At 34.8% G+C, this 24,193-nt stretch overlaps 4 protein-coding genes across 10 annotated transcripts; 2 read left to right on the top strand and 2 right to left on the bottom strand.

The window, feature by feature from the left end:
• Positions 1-2,757: 2,757 nt before the first annotated feature.
• LOC145588968 (replication protein A 70 kDa DNA-binding subunit B-like) lies at positions 2,758-4,655 on the bottom strand. The gene is made up of 9 exons (XM_081645551.1): positions 4,542-4,655; positions 4,166-4,427; positions 3,976-4,075; positions 3,761-3,885; positions 3,611-3,689; positions 3,382-3,493; positions 3,128-3,306; positions 2,982-3,045; positions 2,758-2,835 (listed from the first exon to the last, which is right to left on the bottom strand). The coding sequence occupies exons 1-9, from the start codon at positions 4,653-4,655 to the stop codon at positions 2,758-2,760; spliced, it is 1,113 nt and encodes a 370-aa protein (XP_081501677.1).
• A 4,269-nt stretch (positions 4,656-8,924) lies between these two features.
• Positions 8,925-16,950, top strand: LOC145589684 (uncharacterized). 3 transcript variants are annotated; one of them, XM_081646365.1, is made up of 10 exons: positions 8,925-9,216; positions 9,305-9,383; positions 14,014-14,188; positions 14,288-14,504; positions 14,635-14,844; positions 14,943-15,035; positions 15,244-15,348; positions 15,506-15,893; positions 16,183-16,247; positions 16,744-16,950. In XM_081646365.1, exons 6-8 carry the CDS (start codon positions 14,985-14,987, stop codon positions 15,887-15,889), a joined length of 540 nt encoding a protein of 179 aa, XP_081502491.1. In that variant the 5' UTR covers positions 8,925-9,216; positions 9,305-9,383; positions 14,014-14,188; positions 14,288-14,504; positions 14,635-14,844; positions 14,943-14,984; the 3' UTR covers positions 15,890-15,893; positions 16,183-16,247; positions 16,744-16,950. The 3 variants fall into 3 exon arrangements, with proteins under 3 accessions (XP_081502491.1, XP_081502489.1, XP_081502490.1); XM_081646363.1 differs by having other exon boundaries at positions 14,288-14,844; XM_081646364.1 differs by having other exon boundaries at positions 14,014-14,844.
• LOC145589682 (uncharacterized) lies at positions 9,536-13,788 on the top strand. 5 transcript variants are annotated; one of them, XM_081646361.1, is made up of 4 exons: positions 9,536-12,406; positions 12,496-12,810; positions 12,873-12,987; positions 13,086-13,788. In XM_081646361.1, the coding sequence occupies exons 1-4, from the start codon at positions 12,324-12,326 to the stop codon at positions 13,146-13,148; spliced, it is 576 nt and encodes a 191-aa protein (XP_081502487.1). In that variant the 5' UTR covers positions 9,536-12,323; the 3' UTR covers positions 13,149-13,788. The 5 variants fall into 3 exon arrangements, 2 of the variants coding, with proteins under 2 accessions (XP_081502487.1, XP_081502488.1); XR_014101784.1 differs by having other exon boundaries at positions 12,882-12,987; XR_014101782.1 differs by having other exon boundaries at positions 12,496-12,987.
• A 4,294-nt stretch (positions 16,951-21,244) lies between the features above and the next one.
• Positions 21,245-23,070, bottom strand: LOC145588969 (uncharacterized). Its single transcript, XM_081645552.1, has 3 exons — positions 22,941-23,070; positions 22,014-22,584; positions 21,245-21,917 (listed from the first exon to the last, which is right to left on the bottom strand). The coding sequence occupies exons 1-3, from the start codon at positions 23,068-23,070 to the stop codon at positions 21,245-21,247; spliced, it is 1,374 nt and encodes a 457-aa protein (XP_081501678.1).
• Between the last annotated feature and the right edge of the window lie 1,123 nt (positions 23,071-24,193).

A 24,193-nucleotide genomic window follows, 5' to 3' on the forward strand; every position in this document is an offset into this window, starting at 1 on the left:
TTATTTGCACAATATCAAAAGGAAAAAGATCCAGCTTATCGTGCAACACTTAAAGGAAAGGGTGTGGCCTTTGACACAGAGACTGTTGCTTCTGAGACAGAGCAGGATGTTAAGCAAGAGAAAGAAAGCAAACGCAGAGCACTTGTGTTTGAAGATGATGACTCTGATGACCTTTGAAAAAGAAAAAGAAAGTTTATGACAATTAAGTTGGATAACAACTTCACTTATTAAATCTTTTGCTATGTACATACTTATTAAGGCTATGCATTACAAGTAAATATTCTGTATCACGTGGGTGTTATAAAAGACAAGTATCTTCAGATTACTTGTCCCACAATAACACCACATATATAAGCAATATCGATTATGCTTAAGGCTTTTATAGGCTGTGGTCTTGGAAAGGAACATGAACTTATAGAAATTTCTGTTCCTAGACAACACCATTAGTAGTGTAATCAGCCTACCTTTATACACCACGCAAAAGAAGTACTTCAACTGACCAACGAAGAGGAAGTCCAACAATCATGACAAAATCTGGAAAGAATAAAAGAACTTATGACTTACAAATTACAACTTTTCAATTTCTTTAGATGATTATATCTTATATTCTATAAGTGTACGTCCATTTAAAATTCTAAACATAGAAATTTGTCGTTCGTAACATTCCTTATATACACAATATCACACACGTGTGTTAGTCATATTTTCGATTTAAAATTTGTTCTGATAAATAAATTTTTAAAAACCAAAAATCAATATTTTAGATTACTATAATACCGTACTCCACAAATTTATGACAACATACAATACATCCATATTCGTTACTTTTCAAAAATTTAAAAACTTAAAAGTTTTTTAAAGCTAAAAAATCAATTACTAAAGAAGATATTTAACCGATTTATTTAAAATAACACAAAGTTTTTTGCATTTTACTGCCGGTACCATAATCTAACTTAAGCAAATTTATACCCATTTTAAATACACATAGCATTTACACACACACAAACTAAATTAAATTAGTACAACACATCTACTTAACAATATCATTACCCGCAATACCACTGTTCTCAAAGTCCGATTATTGTTTCCGAGAGATCATAGACATACTATTTGTTTCTCAGCCTTGTGTACTTCAATTCTTAGGTAGTTAGTAGCTTGTTTTGTGTGCTTCTGGACAAGTGTGTTTGTGTAGAATTATCTACATATTTTTGAGGGAAGTCTGTTTGCACTATAATGCTCAGTATGAGTTTAATTGCTGATGTAGTGTGTAATGTAAACTGCTAAGTTTTTATGTTTATCTCTCACATGAGTTGTGGTGCTGGGTGCTAGTTTAGTTACTGTAAACCAATGAACAAAATTATTGGTTAATCAAATGTCCCTCGATTTTATTTATTCGCATAATTCTGGCATTGAGTTTGTATTGCAAAGTTCACTATGCTTTTCAATTTTAAAGGTATTTTTTGAACTGGATTTCAAGGAAAGAGTAAATTGCTTCATTATTTAGTCAAATTACCAATAGTAGTTTTGATTGACCAAATCCAGATTGAGGGCTTAACATACTATGTTCAGATACAACTATATTAGAAGATAATCATTTTACAGATTAGAGAGAAAAGGAGAAGACTTTGAGGAGTCTAGATTGCAGATGGCAGAGATCATAATTTGGATCCAAGAATACATTTAAATTAGCAGCAAATTATCAACTGTAGTGTTAGCTAAAATGGAAAACATTGAATGTACAACAATGGCAAATATCTCCCTGAGGTTTCTAACTCTGAGTAGATAAAGTTGTTAATGAAATTTTCTAGTTAGATATTTCTTCAATAGTCACATTTTGTAGCATTTTGAATATGTTTCTGGTTCTGATGGGTGGTTGTATCTTAATGGACTCAAGTAGAATAGAGAAAAGCATTGTATATTGAAATCTAATTTCTTCACTTGCTACACAGCAAATCAGCTTATACTTGTATTTAAAACGATGAATTTGGGGTTTTTTACACATTAAATTTCATTAAAACAATTGTTACAAATTCACTAAAATAAATTTTTAAGAAAGGAAACCAAAATCAGTGATGTAAAATAATGTGATATTGTGTGAATTTTGAAGGGAAAAAGCATGACGATTGACCATTAGTAAGGAAATAAATCACAAAAACAATTGAAATGTTGATATGTTTTTAATTTGAACAGCTGATTCACACATTACAAGTATTTCCTTTTTTTTTTTGGTAATTTTCTTAAATTATTTCATGATCTAGAATGTCTGTATAGGTGTAGTTATGCAAAGAATTAATTACATGAGTGAGTGTAATCTCAAGTAATAAGGGATAAACAATATAATTGTTAACAGATGCTTCTAATTGGCAGAGTGCATGCATTGATTGTGAAACATTAGAGTATATAATATAAGGAATTTCTTAATTCATGTATTAGTTAAGCATGCAAAATAGACATTGTTTGTAAGCCTAAGTGAAAGTGCATGCAAGGCAAAAACAGTAAGCTGTCCATACAGCTATAGCAACTAAAGCAAGGTTCAAGTGCTAAGCAAAAGGAGTAATGTTTGGTAAGTGGTCAGAAAAGAGCTAACATACTAACAACAGTCAATAAGGTCTCAAACAAGAACACTACTCAAAATGATAACCAATAATTATCGGGAACGATGTGTTCTGATACGAGCCCTTAGATTAGTAGATCGGGTATTTAGGGGCGGGAAACTGAGTGTACTACCCACCTAAGCACCCCTGCCCTGTTTAATGACTATGCTGGGTGAAGTATGATGTGCATTGGTGTGGTTTTCAGAGCTGCAGCAAGGTGATCAAAGTCACTCCAATCATCCTGAGAGAAATAGAAGAAAGTGTCATTTCAAAAATAGATATAAATAGGAGATGGTACTGAATAAGGTATTTGTATGATTAAATAGGAACCTTGATTTTCCTCTCAAAGATTTCTGATGTAGGCAGTTAGAGGATTTGTTCACATACAGGACCAAAGGCAGTCCGACGAAAAGTTCCGGTGTTGTCTGCAGCATCAAAGGTGAAATTGACTCTGCAATGTACCGATGTCAGTGTATTTTAATTGGGAAGGGTCCTGGTTGCACAATATAAGGATGCTGAAAAAGAAAGTGTACCTTTCAGTGAAAGTGCATTTTTTGTTAGGGCAATGTGGGCAGAAAAATGGCACATTTGCAGCAACGCCACATCGTTTACCACAACCATCACAGCCAATATAAGCAATGATGTTTCTTAATTGTGCATCTAGAATTGTGACTGTGATTGTGTACACTTCTTCTTGGACAGCGTTGTCAACCTAGATGAATAGGTGTGAGATAACAATGTAAGTATTGGTGGGAATGGGATAGGGAGTAGCTGACAGGAGGCTCACAGTTTTACTGATGATTTGATCAAGTGTCGTAGGAACTGGTTCAGCACCAACAATCATGAATTCAAGTTGCCTTGCCATGTAGTTAGCAATGACATCTGGATGTGTATGGGCCCTATTGACATAACAAAAGGGTAGAAAGAAGTTAGTTTAATAAAGGGAGCTTAAAATAAGTTTCTATGATGCAATGTAATTTGAGGAATGATCATGAGTACTTAGTTTGTTTATTTACCAAGTTCTTAAAGCCTCAACTTTTTCACCAACAGGGGATGGGTCAATTGTTGTAGACATGCTTGATTGAAGAGAAAATCCTGTGAAGATAGCATCAGCAACTTGATTTGGCAGAACATATAAATTAATAGATAGTGTAAATGTGTATAACCTCTGTAAGTTGCAGGCTTCAGAGAAGTTAAGCTTACAACCAAGGGATTGGATGCCCAATCTTTGAGGAGTTCACAGTCTGAAGTTGCAAGCTGACCCCATGCTGAGATGATCATGGGTCTAGTACTAGTGATGCAAATGCAAGGAATAGTAGATTAGTATATTGTTGCAGGTATATTGTTAGAGGTGTTGTTAGTGTGGTAATAGATTTGTTACCTTTCATCAACAATGTTGATATCGCGCACATCAGCAACCTTACCTGACTTGTATGTCACTTGGCGCACATCTTCCATGTGGACTACCACACCTAGAAAATCTAGCAAACAACAACCATTGAGCTCATTATGCTTAAAGATGATATGTTTTGAGGCAGGAACATGTAATTTAGAAAATATAAGCAGCTTACCAAACCGGTCTTCTTGACCACTTGTCTTAGGAACATCAGCAATAGGAATGTATTCTGGCAAAACAGGCCCCTCGGTTCGATCAACAGCTTGGATCCTAGTCATGCCTCCAAAGATCAGCTCACATTCTCTTGGGAATGAACTGAATTTAGGGTTCACTGTTCTGACTGGAGCATTAGCAATTTCATACTTTTTTTTGTATTCAAAGACTTTTTGGAAGTGGTCACATTCATCTCCAAACAAAGTAGCTTTCATGTTGTGTCCCTGTAATGCAAGACAAATAAATTCATGTTAAGTAGCATTGAACTACAAATGTGAACAGAAGAAGTGTAAATGTTGGCATATACCTCTTCATCTTCAAAAACCAGTTTTTGGAACCTTTTTTTTGTTAGGAGGAGATCGAATTGGAGACTTTTCTTTAACAGTGACTCGCACTTTGTATGCTTTTGTTATTGGTGAAAGCTTGTCCAAGGATGTGTAGTCGGGTTTCATTTGTGGGGCATCAATGTAAAAAGAGTTGTTACATGTATTATAATTCTAATGAGTTTTTTTTTCTTTTGTGTCACACTTCATGTATTGTTGGTTAGCGATAATGACCATCTTAAGATGCTGCACAACAGCTATATAATGTGTTATAATTGAGTAAAAGAAAAGTACAAACAACATGGGATGATATTTGTTCTATTTTATAAGTTTGTGTCATTAGTATTCAATGCTAAGGCACATGGGAAAATCTAGGTATGAATAAATAACTGCAGCAGGGCATAGTTTTAACTTCCAGGTAATAAAGTGTGACCTAGTCATATATAAAAGGAAGGTAAGTCTTCATAAAATCACAAGCTTTTCTTTCATTTTCTTTACCAGTATTTAATCTTAGTGTTTTCAAAACTAAGTAGATAACAATGGCCAGCAAAGGCAAGGCTAAGATGGAAAGCACTAAGCAAGCTGGCCTTCCCAACCAACCAAACTCGGGGTCTTTGGAGGAAAAGGTTGCTACTCTTGAGCAAAAGGTGGAGAATTTAGAAGCAGTGGTGCAGGTGCTTTGCTTTGAGCCGGAAGATAAGCAGCCAAGTCCAAAGAAAGAAACTCCAAAAGAGGGGACCAGCAAGTTTAAATTTAATTATACTTGTGATGATATCCACCACCATTCAAGCCCTTCATATTCACCAGAGAGTGATGCTTCCTATGGTGTTTCTTTCTAAGGGAACAATCAATTTATATCCACACTTGTTCTAGGCTTCTAAGCTTATTATAGTTAGTTCTTAAGTAATAGCACTTTATTATTGATGTTGTTATGTATTACCAACTATAAGTTGGATTTTCAAAGTAGTAGCAGTTATCTATTTCTATGTTATCAATTTGTACTTTGTCTTTGGATTTTTTAAGTAGTAGTTATTATTGTTATAAGTTGTATTCTCTAAGTAGTAGTAGCTATGTATTTGGTGTTGTGTGAATCTATCTATTGTCTTTATGTTTGGTAAGCATTAGTTCTTTCTTTTTCACTATATATGTTAAACTAATCTGTTTTGTGAATTCTTTTCCACTTTGTATGAAAAACTAAGCTATTCTGTATAAGGTTGAACAAAAACGCATGCTTAACATGTGAAATTGAAAAAAAAAGATAACCGTGACTATTACAAGGCATTGTGCTGTAATTCAAATAAGTCAGACTTAATATGGGTAGCTGATATTGAGCACAAATTAAGCAGTTCATGTAAAGTCCATGAATTATTAGCATCTTAGCAACCAAATTTAGTATAAAATAAATCTGTAGCCTTAGTAAAACAAAGCTCTACAGCTAAGTGTACCAGAATGAGCTTCTTTTATAAGGATAACATTTATATTAGAGAATACAAGGTACTATCAAGAGTTAGTGTAAACGGTACAAATCAGCATTTTAATATAATGTATGGTGAATGGTCTGTAAAATGTGACATTCGAATTTAGAAAGCTATGCAATGCACATTGTTCAAATTCAGTATTTGATCAACCTGAAAATAAAGTCAGATTGCTATGCTAATTATATTTACGTGTCATATAATTTAAAACATGGTATTTAGCTAAGATGGTATGATAATGGTTCTAGCAAGTAAGCAGGAGCTAGTGTATGTGGTCTACTATTGCCATTTGACTATAGAAACCAGCATGCCATTGTTAAGCTGAAAATATTTTTTAAAAAAATGAAAAAGCTGGAGTTAAATTGAAGAGCAAAAGCATATATGGACGTACCTTGTTAAGGTGGACTTGCAAGCAGTTATTGCTAGCACACAGCAACAGAGAATCAAAGTGACAGAGAGTAAAGTGTGAAGTAAATGTTCACTGTGAAATGTTAGCATCTTTAATAGCAGAAGAGTCTTTTAGATTTAACATGAGGTTCCTTGTAATGTCCAATGTATTCTACTATGCTTTGAAGCGTTTTATTGTCCAGCAGATAATGAAGTGTATAAAGTAAGAAAATGGCAGGGAACCTGCTGTAGGGAATATTTCAAGCATTATGATAACCCCAAACTTGAACCCCACTGTGATCATACACTAAAGTACGGTGGCGTTCCAAAGGGAAAGACAAAGAGCAAAAAGAGTCGCCAACAAGTTTTAGGAACTTGTAAACCCAAAAGACAATCCAAAAGGACCATCAACTACTCCATAAGGTCTTGAACCAAACAGGGTCCGGGGATGATGGTACGAATCCAATCTACAAAAGAAAGGACCCGCCCTATAAAATAGGCCTCTACTTTGTTCTGCTCGTATTCATGTGCGCTTTTCGAATAACATACAAACATTATATTGAACCTACCCTGTTTAATCTATGTTGGTTGAATATTAATGCACAAATAATACTATTATTGGCGATCACTTGAATTAAAATCACATTAGCCTAAACCAAATTAATAATTATCTTATTAAGCGTGATTTCAAGTACAAATTCCCTTTAACAATCATAAAAGGTGTGATCAAGCAATAACAATAAAATATATCAAGCAACATAATAATAAACAATATTAATCATAATAACAATAATAATCATCATGTTAATAATAAAGCTTAATAATGATAGCAAGATCCTAGGCATGATACTAACAAGATTAATAACAACTCCTAGCATGTCACTAAACAATAAAGATCAAAGCTTTAACCTAACATGGTACTAACATGATATTAGAAAGAATAAAGGCACTAAACATGATACTAGAACGCATAAAATAACATCCTAACATGATACTAGAAAGCATTAAACAATAATAAACATGCTTTCTACATTGAAAGAGAGTAATAAGATTACATACTTTGAAGCCTCGTACCTCTTTCTAATAACAAAATACACAAGTTAGTAAACTTCAATGAAAATAATAAACAATAATTAAAGAATTAAAGAATTAAATTGAAATCAAATTAAATAAAGTTTAGACTAGTTTTGGACCAAACCCTCATAAATATCAAACCTTGCACATCTAGGGCGAAGGCAACTTCGAACTTGGCTAGGAGAATCTAAGTCTTGTGAATGCGGAATATTGTATGTAAAAAGCTAGTTTAGAAATAGAGAGAAAAAATAAGCTATATTACTTAGAGAGAGAATTAATATTGAGAATTGATGAGAGATGATGAAAGTTGATGATAAAAGTTGATTGTTGATGAGAATTGATGATACTGAAAACAGGAATTCGGACCCTATTTATAAGAAAACAGTCCGGAAAATCATAGAATTTGATAAGGAATAAAACTACACGCTGTCGCCAGGAACCGACTCTGTCGCGACACGACAATATCTGTCGCGAGGCGACAGGTTCTGTCGCGCGGCGACAGAGTCTGTCGCGTGGCGACAGACTTGTCGTTTGGCGACAACCTGTATTGGCGCGTTTTCTTCACGCGGAATCCGATCTTTAATCAACTTGATCTACGGAATCCGTACAGAAGATAAAATATGTATTTTTAAGATAATAAAACGATATTTTACTCCAAATAAAAGTCTATTTTAAAATAATTAATTATTAAATCTAATAATATTAGAATTAAAAAGAATCTTCTAGAAACTTCCAGAAAACTATAATTAATCCTAATAATTTTAGGAATAATAATTAACATTGGGCCCTCCTCTAGATCATTGGGCCGTATTTAAATAATTAACCAGGCCCAGTTTAGTATTTTGCCCATAACTTCCTCAATATTCATCGGAATTGGGCTTATGACATGTCGTTGGAAAGGTCTTTTCGAGCCCCATCCATCAACACTATTATTGGACCTTAATTATGGACCAAACTAAACTGATTTGGCTATTTTCAAATACAAAAAGTCATTTTCAAAAACAGAGAGAAGAGAATTTTAATCAAAATTAAATCGCAACACTTGACTTTCAACCACTTTCACCTAATTCGATAATGGTTCAACGTGAAAGGCATTCATCACTGGGTTTGGTTTTGGGGAGACACAAATGGGTGTCTACACCTGCTGTGTAGGAATTCTAAATTTTTTAGTAGATTAAGGTGTAACATAGTATTGACCAGCAGTTAATAAAATGTGTACAGGAAAAGTAAATCAGGACATTTGTTTTGTGGATAATAGAATGAATCACTACAACAATTTGTTTGTTTAGCGGCATTTATTGGAAATGCTACTATAAGACTACATTAGGTGGCATTTATAGTGGCATTTTTTATAATTGCCAGTAAAGGCCCAAATTATCTTTGGCGGTGTAATAGCCCATCGGGCGCGGTAATTTAGGCAAATAAAATTTTCATTCGCGCTCTAATTTCAGGAACCCAAAAAATAAAAAAATAAAACACTCTCCTCTTCTGTCACTTCACTCAAAAACCCTTGACATTTTCTCACACATCTAACACTCTCACTAAACATTTTCTCGCTCATCTACCATTTTCACACTCAAAACTAAAGATTATATACTACAGAATCTTGAAATTTTCACTACTATAAAATTAGATCGGGTTTTATTCTGCAATTTTAAGGCGGTGATCGTACACCCATCTTAGTGGAGGCGTATACGGTGGCTGCAATTGCTTAATTGAATCTTCGGCTTGTTGTCAGACCATCTTCTCCAAAGGTGTAGCTTCTCATTTGGATTTCTCTAGTATTATGTTGTTATTAGCTGTTAATTTTTATAATTTTGAAGCTTTTAATTGAAATTGTAGGATTTTAATTGAAGAACTCCTTGAAAGATCTGGGAAGGAAGCTACGAAATTCTCAAATTTGTAGTAGCTACTGTGAAAAGTATGTATTTATCACAATTTATCACTTTTTATTTTGTTTTTTTAATTTTTTAGTACCAATTTTAATTAGATGGCGGGGTTTCACCTACACGTATATATTTGTGGTTGTCTAGACGAATTTTTACAATTGCTATTTAATTTTGTGTTTCAAATTTGATTAAACTAGTACCTTGTTTGGTTAAATGTCGCCATGCTTATTTTGAACTATTGGACTATTTTTTTATTATTACTTTTTGCTAAAACTAATGATAATGATAATGATAAAAAAAAAAAAAATTAGAGTCGGTAAATAATTTTATTTCTCCTGAGTGGCTTCTTTGTTATCATTCATTGAATTATATGATTATCTTCTAATATTAAACAAGTAATGGTAGTTAATTAATCTTCTAGCAACTGCCATTCTAATTGATTACTAGTACTAGCTATGTATAATTTTTTTATATAAACTTATCACAAATTTGTGTTTTTTTATTCTTATTCAATGTACAAATATAGTCATTACTATAGTGTATTTTTTAACTACTTTCAAAATACGTTACCTAGAGATGAGATGTTCTTGCTTTTTCCACATCGAATGTAGTTTCTTATAGAGTAGAGGAGGAATTATTCTTTATCTTCTTTCGTTTAACACTGTGAGGTAGATGTCATGATTTCCTTTTGATGATTCTGTTGGGATAATGTGTCTAGATTTTATTTATTCTTGATAAACATATTTGGTGTTTGAATGAATTCCAATGTACTTTGTTAATCTAGTTGCATTGATAATTCATTATGTTGTCAAACTAATGGATCGTAGGAACCGGAAATGGATTGTTAGTGATAAAAGAGAAGAATATTTCAAGGGAGTCATTGAATTTTTAGACTTTGCATTTAGAAATGACAAAGATGGGAAAGTACCATGTCCATGCACAAAGTGCGTGAATCATTTTCATAGGACTAGGGATGAGATGTTTGATCACCTTGTAGTAAATCGAATGATGAGAAGTTATGATGTTTGGTATTGTCATGGAGAATCAATGTCTACATCAATTCCAGAAAGAAATATAGGTGAAATTCAAGAGCCTTGTGTTGATAATGATGGAGGTGAAGATATGATGGAAATGTTATGTGATATTTTTCATATATCCAATGAATCACCATCAATGGATTTTGAGAATAATGAAACAAATGTTACTGCAAATAGCAGTAATCCTCATCCTGATGTGGAGAAGTTTAACAAGTTTCTAATGGATGTTGATAAAAAACTTTATCCGGGCTGTGAAAGTTACAATCGACTGTCTTTTTGGTTACACCTATACAACATCAAGTGTCGATTCGGTTGGTCTAACAAATCCTTTGATGTGCTTCTTAAATTAGTTAAAGGCGCTCTCCCAAAAGGCGAGAGTTTACCAAATTCATTACAAGAGTCGCAAAAGATAATCGAGGGTTTGGGTCTCACATATGAGAAAATTGATGCATGCCCTAATGATTGTATGTTATTTTGGAAGGAATATGCAGATGCTAATGAATGTCATATATGCCATGCTTCAAGATGGAAGGAAGTTGAAAGGAATGTTGATGATGATACATCAATCTCAGTAAGGAAAAAAAAGAAGCCTATTCCCATGAAAGTTCTGCGATATTTTCTTTTAAAGCCAAGGCTACAAAGGTTATTTATGTCATCTAAATTATCAAATGATATGACATGGCATAAAACAGAACGCAAAATTGAAGAAGGTGTTTTAAAACATCCTGCTGATTCTGAATCTTGGAAGAATTTTGATGCACAATTCCCTGAATTTGGTGATGAACCTCGTAATGTGAGATTAGGGCTTACAACTGATGGTTTCAATCCCTTTGGTAAAATGGATAGTAGGTACAATATTTGGCCTGTTATTCTTATACCATACAACTTACCACCATGGCTATGCATGAGAAGGGAAAACTTCATAGTCATTACTTATTCCTGGTCTAAGAGCTCCAGGAAATGACATAGACGTTTATTTACAGCCCCTTATAGAAGAATTGGTTGATTTATGGGAAAATGGGGTTGCTACATATGATGCCTCAAGCAGCGAAGTTTTTCAGCTACGCGCAGCACTAATGTGGACAATAAATGATTTTCCTGCACTTGGAAATTTGTCTGGCTGGAACATTTATGGAAAATATGGATGTCCTTCTTGTAACATGAATTTTAAAGCTCATCGCTTGAAATATGGTGGAAAATTTTGCTTCATGGATCATCATCGATTCTTAGATGATGCAACAAAGTCTAGGCCACCTTCGGGGTCACAAATCTTAGAGCAACTTAAAAACATCAATTTCACTTTAGGAAAAATGAGTGACCCACCTGACGGTGTTCCTGATAAGACATGGAAAAAAATTAGCATTTTTTTAAAAACTACCTTATTGGGAGTTTAATCTAGTGCGTCATAATGTTGATGTTATGCATGTAGAGAAAATGTATGTGACAATATTGTCTACACATTGTTGAATACTGAAAAAAAGTCTTAAGATAATTTAAAGGCTAGGCGTGACTTAAAACATCTAAAAATAAGGAAGAAATTATGGCCTCAAAAACGTGGGTCTGGAAAGTGGTTTTTGCCCCCAGCTTGTTTTCATTTGAACAAAGAAGGAAAGAAGCACTTTCTTAATGTATTAAAGAAGGTAAAATTTCCTGATGGGTATGCATCTAACATAGCCCGTTGTATTCAGAAGAACCACACATTAAGTGGACTCAAAAGTCATGACTGCCATGTACTTATGCAATGTCTTCTTCCAGTTGCTTTGAGAGGAAATATCGATGACAAAGTAGCTTCTGTTTTGATTGAATTGTGTAGTATATTTGGGGTATTATGTGGGAAGTCTCTTATTGTTAGTGAGCTGGACATGCTTGAGTTAAAAGTGGCAAAAATTCTTTGCTCCTTAGAGAAGATATTTCCCACCTTCATTTTTCACTATCATGGTGCATTTGGTCATGCATCTTGTCCATGAAGCCAAAGTTGCTGGGCCGGTTCATTATCGATGGATGTACCCAATTGAAAGGTAATTGTTGTTATTATTTTTAAAAACCTTCTTGTTTCTAGTATACATAATTGTGCAATACATATTATTAATTGTTATTTTTTTCTTAGGTACTTGAAAACATTGAAGTCATATGTACGAAACAAAGCTCGGCCTGAGGGTTCAATTGCGGAAGCATATCTTGCCGATGAATGTCTTATCTTTTGTTCAAGGTACTTGAAAGGAGTCGAGGAAACAGATCATAAGCGTAACAATGCTGATGGAGAACCTCTAGTTGATGATGAAATATGGTCGAGCATATTTCATGTTGAAGGAAAGCCGTATGGGAGTGTTCAAGGATTCAAACTAGAGGAAAAGATCTGGAAACAATTACATCGCTATGTACTTTTCAATAGTAAAGATTCAAATCTTGATTCTTTAAAGAAGTAAGTTAAATAGCAAACTAATAATTTGACTATTAAATATTTAGATATATAATCATATTTAGACTATGCAGGTATCACATTGCTCACATTAATAGAATAACTCGAAGGAGACGGACATCTCAACTTGAAAAAGAGCGAATGCATAGTGAAGAATTTAGTGACTGGTTACTAGCTTATGTATGCATTTTAAATTTTGATATATATAGTAAGATATTGATATATTAATTTCTATATATTAAATTTATTAATTATTTTTCTTATTGAATTCTAAACAGGTTAACAACTCAGAAAATGCTGCAGAAGGGCAAATCACAAGTCTTATCCAATCACTTACATGAGGTCCCAATCCAATTGCAAGGAAATTTCATGCTTTTGATGTGAATAACGGATATTGATTTAGAACCAAAGAGTATGAGAAGGACATGAATACTCAAAATAGTGGAGTTATGGTTGTTGCAAAGACACATAGCTATGCAAGTTCTAGTGACACAAGACCTTTACTAGGAGATGTTGTTTATTATGGTCGTGTTACCAATATTATTGAGCTAGATTATTATGGAGATTTCAAGGTTGTATTGTTTAGGTGTGATTGGGTGGATTTTGTTCAAGGGAAAGGAGTAAAGCAAGATAAATTGGGTTGTACACTGGTTAACTTTCAGCATCTAATACATACTAGTTATAGATTAAATGATAAACCATTTGTGTTCCCGTCCCAAGTTCAACAAGTCATATATATTAAAGATCCCAGGGAATTTCAGTGGTGTGTTCCAATACCTATAAAACCTAAGGATATCTATAATGTAGGAGATGACGGTTTCCAAGACAATAATGCTGTTTTTGTGGGAAATGAATCTCGAATGATGGCGTTACATGAAGATATATCTACTGAAATTGATGATCTTCCATCTTTTGAAGGGACTTATGTAGATGATCATATGGAAGACAACGAAGAAGAAGATGGAGATTTAAATGGATGATCCCCCCCCCCCCCCCCCCCCCCCCATGTGTTAAATTTGTCATTTTTGTATTGTATGATGACATAATTTAGTTGCTGCAATGTGTACTTGTTGATGTTCTTCATGTGATGTATGCTTTTCAATGTTTTGCATTATTTAAAATTGATATTTATGAATAAGTATTTTTATTTAGCTTTTAATACCATGTTAACTTCTATATAAGTTCAATGTTATGAGTATCTTACAGATTTCAATGGGAAGACGAAAGAAGCCTCGAACTATAACTCTTCAATCTCATGAAGATGCAGAAACTCAAGCAGCTTATGATGAAAACATGAGCACTCCATCGACAAATAGTGGTCCTTCAATAAGAATGGAAGATCAAATGGGAAATGAGACTATAGAAAGTGAAAATGATGAAGGTAAGTTTTGTTTTAGTAATGTTTAATTTGTTTTCATTTAAAAATAATGACTCTGCAGATTAATTGAATCCAACTATTTTCTTTGTTTACATAATCTAGAACCCATACTCAGAAACGCAGAGGCCCTACTTTAATGACACATATTTGGAATCAACCTAAGGAAAAAAGAATAGTTCTCCATGAACGTTCTGATCTTGCTCACTTTATTGGCACCGTAGCAAGAAATCCTCAATTATGTCCCTTGGCATATGATGATTGGAGACTAGTTCCAGAAAAAAAAAAAAAAAAAAGAACTGAAGCGCTGAATATTGTGAAGGTAATGGTGGTCTTAGTAAATATTATTTGATTACTTTGATGTTTTGCAAAGCGTACGATATGTTAATGCCCTAATTTTATGAGCATATTTTGATTATATTAATTTACCTGGATTTTCTTTCAATTAAAAGTCGAAGTTCATCATACCTCACCCTTTAGCTGAAAAGTATGTGAAACAATCAATGGGAAAGAAGTAGAGAAATTTCAAAGGAGAACTCAAACTTGATCACTATGAACCACATCTAGGAAACATTACAAATATTCTAAAAGCTAAGCCTGATTTTGTGCCCGAAGACCAATGGATTTGGTTGGTAACATATTGGAATTCTCCTAAAGGAAAGGTAAAAAATAAAAAATTTGTTCTACAAGTTCTGTCTAGTTCATAAGTTGTATATATTGCCTGTCCATTATGTGATTTTCTAAATTCATGTATACATAGAAACGTTCTGAGAAAAATCGAAAGAGTCGTGAGCTGCAAGTTATGGCACATACTGGTGGATCAAAAAGCTTTGTGTGCTATGCCGAGGGAAAGGTATATCTTTGTAATTCTTACATCATTACTAGGATATAATGTTCAGTTAAGACATATAACACATTTTACAGATTCTTGACTTTTTGAATTGGACTTTTGGAAAGACCATTGTTTGGGCATCGGTATTTGCGTGATGCTTGTTTATATGATTGTCATTTTGTGTTGAGCATATCAAATTAATTATAAATTTCAAATTTGTTTTGGCAAGACTATTGATGGGGTTATACCATCCAGAGCTATGGTATTCTTGGATACTCATAAGGAACGTAAGATTGTACCAACACCAATGGATGAAAAATCAAAACAAGCTGTGGTAAGCATGCACTATTTTAAATATTTTAAATCTGGAATTATGAGGGTAGTATCAAGCTACAATAATTTCCAATTTTGACTCCTAAAACTGCATTTATAATTGTGTAAATTACAGTAATTAGTTACTTGTGAGTATTTACATCTTTAATGTTCAACAGGAAATGATAAATGAAAAGTTAAATGAGCTCCCAAGTGGTGTTGAGGAAACAAATGGCAAGGTTGCATGGGAGGGTGACATATACTCACAAGTGATGAATGTAGTTGTAGGCCCTGAAAAAAAAGGCCAAGTTCGTGGTCTCAGTAGATGTCCAAAAACTTTGGCTTACATTTCATCTAATCAAGAAAGGGAACAACTTGAGGATGATCATGACATATGTGAAGAAAAAATTCAGTTTTTGGAGTGCGAACTCAAGAGGGTGCAAGAAAAGTTTGAACAGTCACAGAAGAACAATGCTGAATCTCAAGCTCAAATGAAAGAAGAGCTTAAAATGTTAAAAGCATTGTTGCTAGGTAGAAGAATTCTCGATGAGAATACTATGTGATCAGGTATATGTTAGATATAATTATCTATATTTTATGCTTCGTATTAACAATTTATATGGTCAGCTTTTTTCAGTTTCCCTTTTCTAATTTAGTTTTTACCCTGTTCGATTGTAGCATACTAATGAATAATTCTCTATTAAATGTAGCCATATATATTCTTCATTGTGTGATAGTTAAATTTGTGATTGCGGCACAAATTTATTATGGAATTGTGAAATATCTTCTAATAAAATGAGTTTTGCTAATAAAATGAGTACTTAGGTTATTTGTGATTTTTCTTGAAATTTTTCAGATCATTGCATGAGATAGGTGTTTGCTCTGTTCAGGAAAATGAGTTGATTGATAAAGAAGAATCTGGTGAGCTTTCTAAATTAGATTCGATTTTCCACTTTATGTGTTTCAAGTGTTTCAGCTAACTATAGTTTGTCTTCCTTGGTTAGATACAAAGACTTGCTTAGTAAAGTTTTATTCCTTATTAACCATTTCTTATTATTAAAATAACATCAGTTATCCTTAGCAATTGATAAAAATTCTTGTTAATTTTTTTTAAGGAATTATAAAAGATAAATAGGAAGAAGTATTTATGCTTTCGGTAAAAAAAATCACAGCAAAAGCACATAACCATCCTGCACTTGTTCATTTACAGATTTTTGCAGATCTTCTGAAAGTCATGATGTTAGTTGCTGTTACTATAAGTTTTTATGTAGAGTACATCAATTAGGGGTAGTAGTCTAAAATGTCATTACATTGCAAAAACATTATGCTGCAATCTTAAACAAGATTCACAATTCCCTTGTATTCTTTTGCCCATTATATTTTTATTAATAAAATATTATCTATCTTTGCTTTTCAGGTAATTTTAATCAAGTGGCTTGGGTTGGATTTCACTATAGTTGTGATGGTTTAATGGCATTATTTTGAGACTTTATCTCTTTTGGGAAGTTACTAAGAGCACAATTAGAGCTAGAGGTGTAGATTAACATCATGTGTAATTGTGTTTATAATTATTGTGTACTTGAATTGACGATCAATAGTATAAAAAAAATGTAATTTAAGTGTTATTTTGGATGATATAACTATTAAATATATTCAAGTATTTTGAAAATGTTGGCCTTTTCTATATACTAGTAGTTATATCTGAGAAGAAAATTAAAAAAAAATAATAATTTATTTGTAAAGGTACGTAAGGAAATTCATTGGTATATCAAAAAGATCATTGCTATGGGCCCATATAAAATAAGGCTTCTACCGGCATTTATTTGACCTTTTAGCGGAATAAAAATAAAATCCCGCCATACGTTTTCCCGACCGCTAAAACCCGCTTCTGTTGTAGTGAATGAGGTTTTGCTGCAATACAACTGTAAAAGTAAAGGTGTAATCCAAAAAGTAAAGATAAGATTTGCCTTTTATAAAATCAGAAACAAATTTTTGGGCTATATGGTTGGAAAACCTAGGATTTTGCTATTTTTGTGTTACCAATTTCAAGTTACCTAGGATGGCATAAGTAAATTGAATAGTGCATAAAAAAATTACATGCAAAAGTTACATAAGTAATATAGTACATAATATAACCATAGTAATTAGCAATAAATAGTTGTACTTTCAACAAAATCTAAATGTGTGCTTAACCGAAAAGGCGTTACAAAGATTTAGAACAATTAACCTTGTCCGTTTAGTTACAAAGATATATAAAGCGCATTCACCTGCATTTATAACATGTTTAAGATTATATTAGTTAAGATATGGAGAATAATTAACTGAAAATTAACTGGTAGATTTAGTAGATAGGGAGTTATACCTTTAAATTGATAGATCATGTTATGCTAGATAATTGCAAAACATCGTACGCTACAACGTTTTTCAGTACCGGTGATGTGTGGTGCTCAGCAGGCTGTGGTGTGATTACAGTCACTTTATCTGATTTCTTTGCCCTTGATAGTGAACCATATAGCTTTCCATGGGAAAAGCATGGCTGTGGGAGGTAAACTATCACTTGGCTTAATGTTTGGCCTTGAGATTTGTTTATTGTCATTGCAAAGCTGAGCTTAAGAGGGAGTTGTATTCGCTCAAACTGAATAGGATATTTTGTTGATGATGGAGGTAAGAGATTAACACGATGAATGAATACAAGTTCTCCTTGGCGATGACCAGTAGCTATAGAACAAACAATCACATTCCTTCTGAAAGACTTGCATATAAGATGTGTTCCATTGCACAAGCCATTTGCTGGATCAATCTTTCTGAGCACTATTACAGGCCTGTTTATTTTTAGAACAAGTTCATGAGGAGTCATACCACCAGGCGCAAGCTGGTTTAGGAACTCGGTTGGGTAAATTGCACAATTATCATCTAGCATGCTGTCAAAGCTCTTGTAGACAACAGGGTTTCCTGGGAATTTATTAATGAGAAATGTGTTGATGGAGTCAACTGCATCATTTAATGGTGTGAGAATGGCCCTCTTTGCGAAGATATCTGGTGTAAAAGTTGCATGCTCTAACTCTGGGAATACAGTAGCAGCTAGGTGATTGATAGGATCATCGCCTTTATGATAATAGCTCACAATGTGAGGAGGAACCTGAACATAAGCATTTCCAGTAGACTGTAGCTGGCCATTGCCCGAACTCAGTAAAAATGATGCATATGGGAGATCCTCTCTTGCTCTGATGTTTTCAGTAAGGTGTAACTTTTCTAGCCAAGGCCAGATATGTCAGTTTACCAGGCTTGCTGCAACAACTTCTCTTTGAGTTTTGCGAGATAGTAATTAGCAATAAATAGTTGCACTTTCAACAAAATCTAAATGTGTGCTTAACCGAAAAGGCGTTACAAAGATTTAGAACAATTAACCTTGTCCGTTTAGTTACAAAGATATATAAAGTGCATTCACCTACATTTATAACATGTTTAAGATTATATTAGTTAAGATATGGAGAATAATTAACTGAAAATTAACTGGTAGTTTTAGTAGATAGGGAGTTATACCTTTAAATTGATAGATCATGTTATGCCAGATAATTGCAAAACATCGTACGCTACAACGTTTTTCAGTACCGGTGATGTGTGGTGCTCAGCAGGCTGTGGTGTGATTACAGTCACTTTATCTGATTTCTTTGCCCTTGATAGTGAAACATATAGCTTTCCATGGGAAAAGCATGGCTGTGGGAGGTAAACTATCACTTGGCTTAATGTTTGGCCTTGAGATTTGTTTATTGTCATTGCAAAGCTGAGCTTAAGAGGGAGTTGTATTCGCTCAAACTGAATAGGATATTTTGTTGATGATGGAGGTCAGAGATTAACACGATGAATGAATACAAGTTCTCCTTGGCGATGACCAGTAGCTATAGAACAAACAATCACATTCCTTCTGAAAGACTTGCATATAAGACGTGTTCCATTGCACAAGCCATTTGCTGGATCAATATTTCTGAGCACTATTACAGGACTGTTTATTTTTAGAACAAGTTCATGTGGAGTCATACCACCAGGCGCAAGCTGGTTTAGGAACTCGGTTGGGAAATTGCACAGTTATCATCTAGCATAATGTCAAAGCTCTTGTAGACAACAGGGTTTCCTGGGAATTTATTAATGAGAAATGTGTTGATGGAGTCAACTGCATCATTTAATGGTGTGAGAATGGCCCTCCTTGCGAAGATATCTGGTGTAAAAGTTGCATGCTCTAACTCTGGGAATCCAGTAGCAGCTAGGTGATTGATAGGATCATTGCCTTCATGATAATAGCTCACAATGTGAGGAGGAACCTGAACATAAGAATTTCCAATAGACTGTAGCTGGCCATTGCCCGAACTCAGTAAAAATGATGCATATGGGAGATCCTCTCTTGCTCTGATGTTTCAGTAAGGTGTAACTTTTCTAGCCAAGGCCAGATATGTCAGTTTACCAGGCTTGCTGCAACAGCTTCTCTTTGAGTTTTGCGAGATATTAATTAGCAATAAATAGTTGCACTTTCAACAAAATCTAAATGTGTGCTTAACCGAAAAGGCGTTACAAAGATTTAGAACAATTAACCTTGTCCGTTTAGTTACAAAGATATATAAAGCGCATTCACCTACATTTATAACATGTTTAAGATTATATTAGTTAAGATATGGAGAATAATTAACTGAAAATTAACTGGTAGTTTTAGTAGATAGGGAGTTATACCTTTAAATTGATAGATCATGTTATGCCAGATAATTGCAAAACATCGTACGCTACAACGTTTTTCAGTACCGGTGATGTGTGGTGCTCAGCAGGCTGTGGTGTGATTACAGTCACTTTATCTGATTTCTTTGCCCTTGATAGTGAAACATATAGCTTTCCATGGGAAAGGCATGGCTGTGGGAGGTAAACTATCACTTGGCTTAATGTTTGGCCTTGAGATTTGTTTATTGTCATTGCAAAGCTGAGCTTAAGAGGGAGTTGTATTCGCTCAAACTGAATAGGATATTTTGTTGATGATGGAGGTCAGAGATTAACACGATGAATGAATACAAGTTCTCCTTGGCGATGACCAGTAGCTATAGAACAAACAATCACATTCCTTCTGAAAGACTTGCATATAAGACGTGTTCCATTGCACAAGCCATTTGCTGGATCAATATTTCTGAGCACTATTACAGGACTGTTTATTTTTAGAACAAGTTCATGTGGAGTCATACCACCAGGCGCAAGCTGGTTTAGGAACTCGGTTGGGAAATTGCACAGTTATCATCTAGCATGCTGTCAAAGCTCTTGTAGACAACAGGGTTTCCTGGGAATTTATTAATGAGAAATGTGTTGATGGAGTCAACTGCATCATTTAATGGTGTGAGAAAGGCCCTCTTTGCGAAGATATCTGGTGTAAAAGTTGCATGCTCTAACTCTGGGAATCCAGTAGCAGCTAGGTGATTGATAGGATCATCGCCTTCATGATAATAGCTCACAATGTGAGGAGGAACCTGAACATAAGAATTTCCAGTAGACTGTAGCTGGCCATTGCCCGAACTCAGTAAAAATGATGCATATGGGAGATCCTCTCTTGCTCTGATGTTTTCAGTAAGGTGTAACTTTTCTAGCCAAGGCCAGATATGTCAGTTTACCAGGCTTGCTGCAATAGCTTCTCTTTGAGTTTTGCGATGAACAACCGGCAGAACGTGCCTAAAATCTCCCCCAAACACTACAACCTTCCCACCAAATCGCTGTTCTGAGTCACAAAGATCACGTAGCAAAAGCTCAACTGATTCAATGTTTTCTTTTTTCTCCATTGAAGCTTCATCCCAAATAATCAGAGCTGTTTCTTTGATTAAAGCAGCTAAGCTGCCTTGTTTAGGAACGTCACAATCAAGAGATGTTTCTGAATCTAGAGGAATTTTAAACCTCTAGTGCGCTGTCCTCCCAGAAGGTATGTTTGCTGCAGCAATGCCTGATGTTGCTGTTGGGAGAACAATCTTCCCTGCCATGCGCACTTCTGCGTATAAGGCATTGTATAAAAATGTTTTACCAGTTCCTCCAGGACCGTCAATGAAGAAACAGCCAGGCTTTCCTGATTCAACTTGAGAAATAATTCTGTTAAATGCAATTTGTTGAGCTGAGTTAAGTTTGCCTCTACAGTCAATACACTCTTGAGGAACAGGTGCATCTAAAGCATCAATGATGTCTTTAGTTCTGGTGAGCTCTTCTGGCACCTCTTCATGTAAGTGGTCAAGTTGGAAATGAGCTAATGATTTTCCCATAGACTCTAAATGGCGTTCGATTGACTGTATAGTTTGCAACCTAACACAGACTTCATTCTGAGGATTGGCATGTCTGTAATCATCAGATAGATCATTGTAGAATCGCTGCCAAAGTCTATTGGGGTCACTGGGGGTGCAAAATACACAAACAGCTGCAAATAAGCGGCGTAAGGCTGCTAGCAAGTGAATTTCTGCTGCTTCAGCCAAACATGCATGAATTACATTGTCTTCCTCACATAGACCTCTTTTAATAGCTGCTTCTTGAAAAGTGGCACAAAGTAATCCATTAACAGTTCGAATATCAGTAAATGATTTAGGACTGCGTACATTTATCAATAGTAGTCACAGGAAGAATCGTTCTCCTTCTGCTGGTGTAACACTTGCCAGCCGACCAACCACAAGTTTCTTATTTTGCCTCTGAAACCATGCTTTCGTACTAGCATCCCATCTGTTGTGCTTCATAAATTCACTGTAAAGGTATCCTGTACCTTGAGGAGAGGTTGCATTTGCCTTGAAAAATTCTGTCAATTGAGTTTTGGATCTACGATCATTCAGAATAGCAGAATCTAGTTGTTCATGATCCCGTAACTGAACTGTTTGCATGTTTTCCAAGTGCACGGCCAATTGTTGCACAGGAGGGTGCATCTCAAAAAGAACAAAGGAAAAAAAAATTCTCCAAGCTGCCTCACATGGCAACACCCATCGACCAGACTGAAACCTTTCTATTTCATCTTCAGAATTATTTTCTCTGCCAACAACATTGAAAAAAACTCTGTCATGGCCTTTGTAGACATACTTGTATAGATACTTCACAGCCTTAATAGATGAGCATACTTCTACATTCAAATGGCAATCAAATAACATAGAAAGGTATGGATTGTATGGAATGACCCAACGGTTATCAAGGCTTGCACCCCGAATTTGGACACTTTCTCCCGTATTCCTTCTTTTGTACATGGGATATCCATCATCGTGGTTGGTTGTTTCTTGCAAAAAAAAATTTCGATAGCCATATTTACAAGACAAAGGATTATTGTGCTTTGTAGTCATACATGCACAATCAGGATTAATTTCTCCACATGGCCCATGCATCATATGCCGGACTACAATTTTCCGGAGTGCTGGAGAGCTGTGGGGGGGGGGGGGGATTCTGCAGAGACAAAGCGATCGAAATCTGATGGGTTTTTTATTTTGCAACTTGGTTTTAAGATAATAAGGAAGTGTGCATGAGGAAGACCCCTTTTTTGAAATTCAACCACATATATCATAGCTGCAACTTTTTCAAAGATATGTTTCTTCATTATTTTCTTTTTCAAACAGACCAGTTTAGACCGGAAAATACGAGCAACAAGATTTGGTCGGTTTTGAGCTGCTTCCCCAGGAGCCAATTCTGCTTTGATCTCTGGCCAGTTTGCATTGCAGGTCATTGTGACAAACAAATCAGGCTTACCAAAGCGCTGCACTAAAGCCATTGCGTTTAAGTAACGGCGCTTCATGTCACGTGGACCGGCAATAAAAGTCGGTGGTAATATAACTCACCGCCTTACATTTATGGGATTAGTTTCACCATTCTCAATTGAGTCTAAGATCCCTTGGTACAAATCAGCTCTGATTGCCTGCCGATTGTGTCGAAAAAAGTCTAGTCGAGTATTTTCGATTTTCACATACATATCGACTATATATTGCTGAAGACACCGGCCTGCCCAGAGCAGCATGTTATTTGGACGGGACTGCAGCTTGTAAGCATAATATTCACGAGGCAAAATATGCCTAGCTGAACTACCGCTTGCATCTGCTAAGCCTGAAATCAGTGTGGTTGCAATGTATGTCAGGCAAGGCATATAGTGAAGGGCAAAAAGTTATGATTAAAAGAAGCAAATTTGTTACTGAGTTTTGAAGCTTACGGCTTGCTTCTTGTTCAAGCACATCTTCCTCTGTATGTATTGCAGAAGACATAGCAGAGTTTATTTGCTCCTGAGATGCACAGTTGTTTTTTGTCATACCTTGACTCCAACCACAATCACCATAAGGATGAGAATCATCATAGCATCCGTAATTATGGTATATACGATGAGAATCGTTTGATCTTCCTCTTACAACAATGTATGGGCTCTTGGACTCGCTTGACGATGTATTATCAGGTCAGATTACAGCTACTTCATCTGTTGTAGGAGCATTATAAACTCGCTGATCTACAACAGTGTTTTTGTTAATGAGAATTTGTGTGTCTTCCTGGATATCAATTTCTCTCAAAGATCTGAAAAACCGAGCGTAGGATTATGCTCCGTCACCTCCATAAGTATGTTGATAATATGTTGTCTGATTTGTTTAAAGCAGTCTGCCCTAGCAGCTGCTTCAAATTGGTCATCATAAAAATAAAGTTGCAAACATTTAGGGCCTTCATCACCAGGGATTAAATCAGGTAAGTTATGATAAATTTGACCATGCAATTTAAAGACATAAATTCCTTTTTGTGTATCTGAATCATATTTGCCACCCAAAGAGCTAAATGCAAATAAGTTATTATATAAACGGATATATTGTCTAAAGTGCAGTGCATCATCGTCATCAGTTGTTAAAAGTCTATATAATGCA

The sequence above is a fragment of the Chenopodium album genome, chromosome 17, assembly GCF_948465745.1.
Source record: "Chenopodium album chromosome 17, dcCheAlbu1.1, whole genome shotgun sequence".
NCBI classification, from domain to species: Eukaryota; Viridiplantae; Streptophyta; class Magnoliopsida; order Caryophyllales; family Amaranthaceae; genus Chenopodium; species Chenopodium album.

Bases quoted from the DNA above. Each gene is read 5' to 3' on its own strand.
- LOC145589684 (XM_081646364.1), top strand. From the start codon at position 14,985: ATGGCACATACTGGTGGATCAAAAAGCTTTGTGTGCTATGCCGAGGGA. The intron at 15,036-15,243 runs GTATATCTTTGT...TGTTTTGGCAAG, and splicing joins TGTGCTATGCCGAGGGAAAG to ACTATTGATGGGGTTATACC. The intron at 15,349-15,505 runs GTAAGCATGCAC...AATGTTCAACAG, and splicing joins AAAAATCAAAACAAGCTGTG to GAAATGATAAATGAAAAGTT.
- LOC145588969 (XM_081645552.1), bottom strand. From the start codon at position 23,070: ATGGCTTTAGTGCAGCGCTTTGGTAAGCCTGATTTGTTTGTCACAATG. The intron at 22,585-22,940 runs GTATTTTCCGGT...TTTTTTTGCAAG, and splicing joins CCGACCAAATCTTGTTGCTC to AAACAACCAACCACGATGAT. The intron at 21,918-22,013 runs GCAAAATAAGAA...AAATGTACGCAG, and splicing joins ACGAAAGCATGGTTTCAGAG to TCCTAAATCATTTACTGATA.
- LOC145589682 (XM_081646361.1), top strand. From the start codon at position 12,324: ATGGTGCATTTGGTCATGCATCTTGTCCATGAAGCCAAAGTTGCTGGG. The intron at 12,811-12,872 runs GTAAGTTAAATA...AATCATATTTAG, and splicing joins AATCTTGATTCTTTAAAGAA to ACTATGCAGGTATCACATTG. The intron at 12,988-13,085 runs GTATGCATTTTA...AATTCTAAACAG, and splicing joins GTGACTGGTTACTAGCTTAT to GTTAACAACTCAGAAAATGC.
- LOC145588968 (XM_081645551.1), bottom strand. From the start codon at position 4,655: ATGAAACCCGACTACACATCCTTGGACAAGCTTTCACCAATAACAAAA. The intron at 4,428-4,541 runs GTTCCAAAAACT...CTTGCATTACAG, and splicing joins CTCCTCCTAACAAAAAAAAG to GGACACAACATGAAAGCTAC. The intron at 3,494-3,610 runs GTAAATAAACAA...TTATGTCAATAG, and splicing joins GTTGAGGCTTTAAGAACTTG to GGCCCATACACATCCAGATG.